The 9988-nt window shown below is 43.8% G+C and overlaps 1 protein-coding gene across 8 annotated transcripts in view; it reads left to right on the top strand.

Annotated features, from left to right (window-relative positions):
- The first annotated feature begins 224 nt into the window (after positions 1-224).
- The window catches only part of SEC16A (SEC16 homolog A, endoplasmic reticulum export factor), a 34372-nt gene continuing 24608 nt past the window's right edge, over positions 225-9988 (top strand). For 7 of the 8 annotated variants that reach the window (XM_075578900.1, XM_075578899.1, XM_075578898.1 and 4 more), the window contains exons 1-2: positions 225-382; positions 5065-8788. In XM_075578900.1, the coding sequence (XP_075435015.1) occupies positions 5132-8788 (3657 nt within the window). In that variant the 5' untranslated portion in view covers positions 225-382; positions 5065-5131. Of the gene's footprint in view, positions 456-5064; positions 8789-9988 lie in introns of all 8 variants that reach the window. The other variant, XM_075578894.1, reaches the window with a different exon arrangement.

Genomic DNA, 9988 nt, shown 5'->3' with positions numbered 1-9988 from the left:
CCAGCTTACCCCAGCTTACCCCAGCTTACCCCAGCTTACCCCAGTTTACCCCAGCTTTAACACTGCTCAGGCCCACTGCGCATGCGCGCAATCATCACTCCGCTTCAGCTCTCTCCGACCCTCCTTCCGGAAACTCACGAAGCATGACGCCTAGCCCCGCCCATCCTTTCCATTCCAGCACGCCCCGCCCCCTCACCGCACTCCGTGTGACGCCGTGACGTTAGGCTGGTGACGTACCAATGTACACGTCGGCGAGCCGGATATTCAAGATGGCCGCAGAGGCGAGCTCGCGCTAGAGCGTTCCCCACCGGTTAAAAGTGACGGCCCATGAGAGGTTTCCCCCTCCCGGCCTCCGGTGCGGGCTCTGCGTGTCACACCGGAGGTAAGAGCTGAGAGGGGAATGAGGCGGCTTTAGTGACAGGCAGGAGAGAGAGAGAATAGGCCGCCTCTTCCCGGTGAGAAGTGGGGGCAGGCCGATCCTGCTGCTGCCTGTCGGGGTTCGGGGGGTCCCTCGGTGAGGAGGAAGATGTGTGTGTGCCTGGGGATATGGTGTGTGTGTGTGTGTGTATGGGGTGTGTGTGTGTGTGTGTGTGTGTGTGTGTGTATGGGGTGTGTGTGTGTGTGTGTGTGTGTGTGTATGGGGGGTGTGTGTGTGTGTATGGGGACGTGGTGTGTGTGACGGGGGTGTGTGTGTGTGTGTGTGTGCCTGGGGATGTGGTGTGTGTGTGCCTGGGGATGTGGTGTGTGTGTGCCTGGGGATGTGGTGTGTGTGTGCCTGGGGATGTGGTGTGTGTGTGCCTGGGGATGTGGTGTGTGTGTGCGTGTGTGTGTGTGTGTGTGTGTGTGTCTGGGGATGTGGTGTGTGTGTGTGTCTGGGGATGTGGTGTGTGTGTGTGTGTGTGTGTGTCTGGGGATGTGGTGTGTGTGTGTGTGTCTGGGGATGTGGTGTGTGTGTGTGTGTGTCTCTGGGGATGTGTGTGTGTGTGTGTGTGTGTGTGTGTGTCTCTGGGGATGTGGTGTGTGTGTGTGTGTGTCTGGGGATGTGGTGTGTGTGTGTGTGTGTCTGGGGATGTGGTGTGTGTGTGTCTGGGGATGTGGTGTGTGTGTGTCTGGGGATGTGAGGGGGATCCCTCAGTGATGGGGAAACTCGTCCCAGTCTGATACCGGAGAGAGCCTGGAAGTCTGTGCTGAATGAGGGAATCCACCGGAGTGAGTGTCAGTCATTATTGCTATTGTCTGTGAATGTGTCCGTGCAGTGTGTTGTGGCATTGTGATTATATGTTAATGCAGAGTATGTTGCCGTGTCCCTGTCTGGGAGTGTGTGTGTGTGTGTGTCTGTGTCGTGAATGTCACTTCAGTGTGTTTGTGTCATTGTAGCTTTATCTGTGAGCATCTTCAGTCAGTGTTTACCCCATCAACGTGACAGGTCCATTGCTGCTGTTGTTGTTGTTTTTTTCTAGTGAAATCACAGGCATATTTCAGCAGGGATGCTTGATTTGCGTTTCCACAAGTGCCATTGTTGGTACATTTACTAGATTGATTGTGCAACCATAATCCAGTGCACAGCGTCAGAATTAAAATGCTTTTGTTCTATTCATATTTGTAGTTTACAGTACACTTCTAATCCAGTGGTTGTGATTTTTAGTATTGCCTCCCACCTGAGGTTTGAAGATTGTTAATGGTGGGTGGAGGCCTCTGTTGAAGACCCGCACTATAATGGCCGTGTCTTTGTTGTCCTATTATATGATTAGTTGTCATGCGCCCCCTGGGACCTGTGAATACTTGCTTATGGAAATAGGCAAGAACTTGGTCAAACCTTTTCTAGCAACAAACTCATAACCCTTAAACAGCCTAGCAACAACTGTTCTCACCTGTATGCTCTGAGGGGCCTGCAATGCATTGCTTTTGGGGTGCAAAGGCAAATGTCTAGACCAGGGGTAGACACCACCAGTCCTCAAGGGCCACCAAAAGGTCAGGTTTTCAGGATATCCCTGCTTCAGCACAGATGGCTGTCTGATGTTGGCAACCCCATGTCTTGTTTGTCAGTAAGGTTTCCATAAGTGTATTATTTAGTTCATTTGCAGTTGTTGCTGTTCAGATAGATGTGCAATCCAGCACATATTCTACATTGACTGGGTACCCCTCTGGACAAAAACAGCACAAAGGCCTGGTACAATCTTGTGTACCTCTGCAATTATAGGACTGGTTTAAGCTTTTGCAGTTCACGATTTGCATGAAAGATCTGTGTGATTAAAATTCATAATATACAAAAGGATCTCTCACATTTATTCAGGTATCCTGTTTAGTGTTTTCCTTTCATGGATCCTCATTCATTATCCATTACATACTGTATGGTAATGTTACTGGTACTGTAAGGAAAGGCTGTGGTTGTATGCACAGGACGATAAAACCTATTCCTGTTTGTTTTTTGACGTGCTCTATTCCACGCAAGCAGTTGGATCAGTCATGAGGACAATATTTGCTTTCTAAGTTCTACCTCTTCCGCATGTTTTGATGAACTTCACAAAGCTAAATCCATGTGGCCTGAGACCACTTGAACACACTGGTGCGTGCTGCCTCTTAACTTCCTTTTGGTATCCTATTGGGTTAGAAGTGGTGCGTTGGAATTAAACATAATACAATTATATCTGCAACACAATTTTATGTAAAAAGACCTGTAAGTAACATGGAACAAAAGGTTTAGCTTGATTAATTCAGGCGCCTATTTCTACATTTATTTTGCCAGAATAAATGAAACACAGATGTTTTAATCAAAGTAACTACAACTGATCAGTGGCAAGGTTTGGCATAATTACTTCGATTCAGTTTGCTGTAAAGTGAGATGGCTAATGTCATTGAACAAAAATGAGTGAAACTTCTATTAGTCATGAATTGTAACAGAGAAGCTCTTGGAATATTTATTATTTGAGGGATAACATTTCTGTTTAGACACCCCTAGAATATTTTGCCTTACAACTGCATTCAAGTTTATTTTATTATGAATCATTAACTTGTTAGAAATATTTTTAATAAAGTCTACATTGTCCTGTTCATGTTCTCATTGTTCTAAAATGTAAGAATATACAGTTCCCCTTTTTTGTGGCTCTGTAAATACAAGTTGTGCAATGGTGTTGGCAGTATTTATGTACACAATTCTAATTAATGTATGCTTTAGTACCAACTTATGGCTTTCTAAACCTGAAATAATGATGTTCTGAGTTACTATTTGTGTTGCATCTCAGCCTGGCGTCGTTTTGTGCTGTCCCGTCATTGTTTCCTGTTAACATCCTGGTTGGCAGAATACATGCTCTCAGAAAGATTACCTGGAATAACAGCACTTGCCGTTCACATGGATACACTTTCCAGCCGTGGTTATGCCCGAGTAGTTGTCTTCTATTCAGTCACTGTTTAGGTCAACTCTAGTCTTCAAGGACCACCAACAGGTCAGGTTTTCAGGATATCCCAGGTGGTTCAGTCATTGTGATTGAGTCACCTGTGCTGAACCAGGGATATCCTGAAAACCTGACCTGTTGGTTGCCCTTGAGGACTGGAGTTGGCGAACCCTGGCTTGGGTGGATTAAGAGGTGACTACATTTTACTCTTGCTACAACATTGAGAACCTTTTTGAGGTTGAGAGCTACCATTGTCTTGCCCCTTGCTCAGCCGAGATACTGATACCTGGAGGTTTCTGCTGGTTTAACAGATCACATTGAGGATTCATTCTCTAAAAATAATTCCACTTCTGTAACCTTCATTGTGAAAGAACAGTTTGTAATATGAAAAATGAAAAAGTATTGCGTTTGATTAATGGACATACCAAGTACAAGTTACGTGATAAGCCATAACTTCATTATGGTGGTCATTTTTTCTAAGAATTACATCAATTTCATGATCTTTTAATAACAAACAATATTCCTTCTTATTTTTAAATGGCCTTGTTATGGGTTGTAGTGAGAAACTGAAATGGTCTAAATTAAAGGTCACCCTTCTTTATAGTTCTCAATTATAGTTTGCGAGGGCTTGTAAACTATGAATTAGAATTTTACACTGAAAAATAGAGCAGATATGAGCAAGATCTGTGGTACGTTTACAAAAATCAATTAAGTGGTTCCTAAATGATCATTCAATCACAGAAATGAATTTTATATAATAAAAAATCCACTTAAGATATTTTATCTGCTTGAGCAACATTTGGTGGACTTTGTTTTGTAACCATACAAGGCCAAGGCTTCTGTTCCTTTACGATTTGTAGAAAATTATACCTAGATATACAGTAATGTTAATATGAATTGGTTAAATGTAAGTTTAACTCTGCTACAGAGGGTTCAGTAATGTGCTGGTTGTTTTGCTGTCAGACAAAACGCTAAAATAATTTGTGCCGTTCCTGAAATTGCCACAAATGTTATGTTCTTTAAATAAGTTTACAATCCCCGGACAAAATGTCAATCCTTGATGGACGTGATACCTGTCCATACCTTTGTACTTAACAAATTGATATAATTCCCCAGAATTCAAGTTCTAGTAAATAATTATTTGTTGTACATTGTGATATCCTTTTAATGCACCTACATAGGAACTCTTCATTGACTACAACAAACAGGCCATCTGAGGTAGCAAAGAAACTTAGAGGAGATAGAATATACCTGTTATTTTGTCTATGAAGAACTGTCATGTTTTTGCATTAAGATGTGTAGCCGCCGACGAGACTGGGACCGGTGTGGCTGCTAGAACTTGGAAATGCGACAAATAAGAAGTCATGAAATAGAGTTGATTATTGACCCCTGTTTTTATACTTTTTTGAGGAAACCCTGTTGACCTGCATGATGGAGGTTAACAGAATGACATTGTTTTCTTTATGGCAGACATTTTTAAATGAAGGTGTTAAACTGTATTTGGTGCTGATGGCATTTAGCAGTATTTCTGTATATACTGTATGTGGGTGATTCCAGTTCTCGCAGCACATTTTTTTTTTTTTATTGGGGGTCTTAACACATTCCATTTTGTTCGACTATAATCCATACAGTCAGACGCTGTAACAAACCGAGTGTTTTCTTTTGTTCGCAGTTAAACTGGCTACAGATTCAGTTGATTTAAAAAGCAAAAAATTGGTGACATTGTTTAAAAAACAGAGATGCAGCCACCACCGCAAACCGGTCCACCTACAACATGTGCCCCTCCCCGCATGGGAATGACTTCTAATGCATATTGGCGTAAAAGGGGACCTACGCCAGCATCGGTAACTACAGCTCCAGTGCAACCAGTAACAGACCCTTTTGCGTTCGTCAGAAAGACCCCGCAAAGTATGCTACCAGGCAATGCCCCAAAAGGCAACCTGGTGGTAATGCCAAGTCCTTCCCCATCATTGTATCCTCAGCCTGTTCCAGTGACTTCTTCGGCTGTCGGAGATTACTCACATGGAATGCAGACATCGGTACCAGGATCTGTATTGCAACCGGTGGCAAAGGGAGGCATGTACACCAATGTATCTGCTCCATCGGCAATGACTGGCCATCTTGCAAGTAGCATGCCCACTACTCTGAGCACAGAACCAGGACACTGTCATACTGCTGTACCATCTTTTCAAAATGCGCCAAGTGGACTAGAAAATGCGTATGTGCATCCCTATGGGGGAGTACCTGTTCAAAACCGACCTCAGAGCAGACAAGGTATGCCTGCAGATTTGAACAATAGCAGCAATGTTGCACCACCCATATCATCATGTGCTCCGGCACCTTCTCAACAAGCCACTGGTCACTGGGGTCTTATACAGAGTGCACCTCCTACCTCTGTTCCAAATTATTACTCCCTGTCTACTCAGAATTCAGCTTACAATGCTCCTTATTCCTCTCCTCCCTATTTAGAAGTATCAAATCTGCATCCACAGTCAAATCTACTTCCTAATGAACCACAACATCAAACAGTGCAGCATAGAACAGCACCAGTCCATTTACCGGTTGCAAGCGGTGAAAAAAATGTTTCTCATAATAGCAGTTTCCAGTTCAGCAGTGCATTTCAGACAGACTATATCCATAACCAAAATCCTGGACAGAGTAACAACTGGTTTAACCAACCTTACCAGGAACAGCTGCATCCTCCTTTACCCAAGCCTAACCTTGTACAGTCTGGGACTCGATCTGCAATCTCCGAAAACACTCACCATGAAGACTCTGGCCAAGTATCCAGCCATATCCTCTCCGGAGCAGATTCCGGTGCAATATCAATGTTTTTTAAAGGAGATGATGCCGAAAATGTGGAAATACTTTCCAGAGACAAGCAGCGTGTTTCCGATAAATCAGATTTTGATGCGGCTTATTGCCATAGTATTGGGTATCAGGGTAGTGGGCCTCCACCACTGCCCCAACAAACCATAGCAAATATTCAGTCCCAAACACCAGTCACTGTACATTCCCAGGCTCCGAGTAGCCAACCATTTTTGTCTCAGAATATTAGCAGCTATTATGATCCACAAGCATCTTGGAAACATGATGTTTACGCCATTGTCGATAACACATCTATTGAAGCAGATGTTGGAACTGAGCCACAGTATGACAATGTTGAAAATATAGAAGTTCTCCCAAATGAGCCTCCTAATACCAGCCTCTTTCCGGTTAGTGTAAATTCAGATGTTTTCAGACATGTCCCGGTACCTGGGCCTTCTCTGCCAAAGTGTGATACTAACCATACTAAAGGCGGTCCGGTCTTGGAAACACTTGATGCTTTAGCTCATCCAGTTAGAAGGGATAGCGTCTCATCAAGCTACAGTAACATAAGTCATAGAAGTTTGCCTAGTTCAACCAGACCGCAAGAGCTAGTGGGGACTTTTATTCAGAAGGAGAGTGGGAAACTGGATAATGATTTATCCACCAATTTCTTTAAGCAAGTAGACTCTTCTCCCATGGCAGGAGATGCTGGTGTGCAGAGTATGAGTCAAAATGGTTTCCATGGTAACTCGTCACAGCCCCCAACCCCAAGTCCACCCAAACCTACAGGGATATTTCAGACAAGTCCAAATAGTTCTTTCGAGCCTGTGAGATCACATGGTGTGGGTATAAAACCAACAGAGGTGGACCAAGCAAAAGTGGTAGGAGAAGTGCGAGAGGGTCATAAGGTACTAACCGTTGCTTCCCATGGTGCTGCGATACCTACTGCTTCCCCAGGTAACTTGGAACAACCTCCTGATAACTTAGAAACTATTGTCACTGATAAATTAAATACTCGGGCGTGTGCTACCAACAGTGGAAATCTCTTTCAGTCTGTTGGGGGTTCATCATTTGAAACAATATCATTACTACTTGATAAAAGACCTTCCTCAAGAGCTTATGGGTCAAATAAAAAGTGTGAAAGCCCTGCAACTACCCTATGGGCTCAAGATGAACTACCAAATTTTGGAGGGAATGTTCTTCTAGCTCCTGCGGCTCCTGCACTATACGTACCCCCTAAACCTCAAACCGAAATTATTCAACCTCCAGAAGATGGATTATTACAACAACCCAACAGATTAGAGTTGGTTAAATTGCAACCCTCCCCTGAAGAGCACATTTCTTCTGAAAACCTAGAGAATCCTCCCAAAATAGGAGATGAGGAGCATCTTCACTCCCAGGCAAGTTCAGGTTATGCCAGTTTGTTGTCATCACCACCCACTGAATCCTTGCCAACTCAACCTCTGTTAATTGCTCAGCCAAATAAAAGCTATAATTTGGCTCAACCAATAAACTTTTCTATGTCTTTACCAAATCAAAATAAGAACATTAACTCGGTGCAAGACCAGGGAGTAGGTGACAAGCCAATTTCAACGACCCAGGCTCCACCAAGTAATTTCCTTTCTGAAGAAAATCCTTCACCTTCTCTTATTCATACAGGATCTGTCCTGAATATACCTGTGTTCCCTCACCTGTCCAGCAACAATTCAGCACCCAGCAGTGATCTTTTTCCTGAACCTTCTTCCAATCAGCCTTCACATTTGTTGAGACACAATCCATCAAATCAAATACCACTCAATCTAGCCACAGAAAGTCATAAGACTGTTAAAGTTGAAAGTTTACCCCCTGATGCTGCTAATAAATCAGCAGCTCCTGTGTCTGTGCAGACTGGTACACATTTACCAGTTGGTTTCGGAAATGCGATGTTGCCTCCACCAACAAGTAATAGTAGTAACACCCTCAGCCGTACAAATAGCCAGGCGGAAACTGCATTTGCTTTAGATTTTACAGTTCCTCGTGCACCAACTAACCACAGTGCAAATAGTGGCATGCCAATTACCAGCCGTCCAGTATTCCCTATACAATCTGTCAATGCTCAGAATATCCAACCAGGTGCAGGTATTAATAATCAGGGTTTTTATCAGCAGCAGTCTGCTTTAGAGAACTCGCAGCAGGGGCCAGAATCATCATACCAGTACATGACACCTGCCCCTCAGCCTATACCGTTGGTTTCTTCTGCACAACAAATAATTCCTGGGAGAATGTCTGTCCAACCTCCCCAACAGATGGGAGCTCAAATGCCAAGTACTCAACACCCTACTGGGCCGGGGCCGCCTTATAGCAGCACTTCAGAGCCAGTGCCTAAATATGGAACGTCCGAGCAGCCTGCCTATACACTTCAACCTGTGCCTGCACAGACCACTGCATATGCAGAGCAGCCAAGGCCTCCAGCTTCCCAAACTCCACAGCAAGGGCTTGGGCCATCAGCAGATCCCTATTATTACTATAGCCATTATGGTGCCTATCCTCCCCAATACCAACAACCGTATCAGCCCCCGGATCCCAGGGCTCCTCCTTTTTACTACCAGGTAAGACAAATAAGAACTATTTTTGAGTCTGCCACAAGTATTGTGTTTTATTATGCTATTGCCTTACAGGATACAAGCACACGGACTATTGTGTGTTCTGTCACTTAGCATTCCGTCACTGGCTAATAACTATTCTCGTTACATGTTCACAAACCGCTGCCCTTTGAAGGGCGAAAGATTTACATTTTAAGAGCTTATAGAAACAAACCATATCATTTGAAGGTTATATGGCTTTCTGTAATAATGGGTAGAGCTTGTTGTCCTAAATGCAATAACTCATTATTGGATTATGGGGCATTTGCTTTCCCTTCCACCCCAATCTGTTTCCAGGATACACTAAATCTGCATCGTTTTTAGTGTAATGGGACAGGGCTTAACTCCAGTCCTCAAAATCCCCCCCACCCCCCCCGTGCTGAAGCAGGCTTCTAAGCCACGGATTGAGTCACCTGTGCTGAAGCAGGCTCTTTGACTGGGTGGGTTTGGGGCGGGGGGTCTTGATGGCCTGAAGTTGAGCGCTATAGTAATGGAGGATAAAATATTTTAAGAACCATTTTTCAGCTTCACTCTGCTATCAACGTCTCTCCACTTCATTTGATGTATTGTTTTGTTACCCCACGTTGTGTTCTTTAGCCCATGTTATTTTATTTCCACTCTTTCTATGACCGTTTTTCTTTGCTGGCATTTTCTTTACTGACTAAGTTCTTTAATACGCCCTAGATTTTGATTTTACAGAAGTAATCCAGATCACTCATTTTAAGTTTGGTAGACGGCGTCTCGTCCTCAACATTGCTTGTTACACTGCGAGTGCTCATTTGCATGTCAGGGACTCCTTTTCCTAAATGTTACTTTTATGTCTGAAGCATTTCTCCCCTTTGTGTTATATTATATTATTTGTTATTTATATGATTATCCCGTGTATTACTGCTGTGAAGCTCTGTGTACATTAATGGCGCTATATAAATAAAGACATACATACATGTCATTTCCCAGAATCCCTGGCTGCAGCCTAAGCACTATGCTAAGAGAATGGAGTTAGGCTGCACTTATAGTGCCGGCGATGCAACGTCACCTGAAAACAAAAGCATTGCAGCCGTCGCGTGCACTTCTAGTAAGCGGCAGCGACGCAAATTCTTGAAACCGATAAAAATTGATTTTTCAGAGGCTGTCGCCACATGTGACAGCCTCTAAACCAATCAATGG

The sequence above is a fragment of the Ascaphus truei genome, chromosome 21 (genome assembly GCF_040206685.1).
Source record: "Ascaphus truei isolate aAscTru1 chromosome 21, aAscTru1.hap1, whole genome shotgun sequence".
NCBI lineage: Eukaryota > Metazoa > Chordata > Amphibia > Anura > Ascaphidae > Ascaphus > Ascaphus truei.
This window is presented reverse-complemented; position numbering and strand designations above follow the sequence as displayed.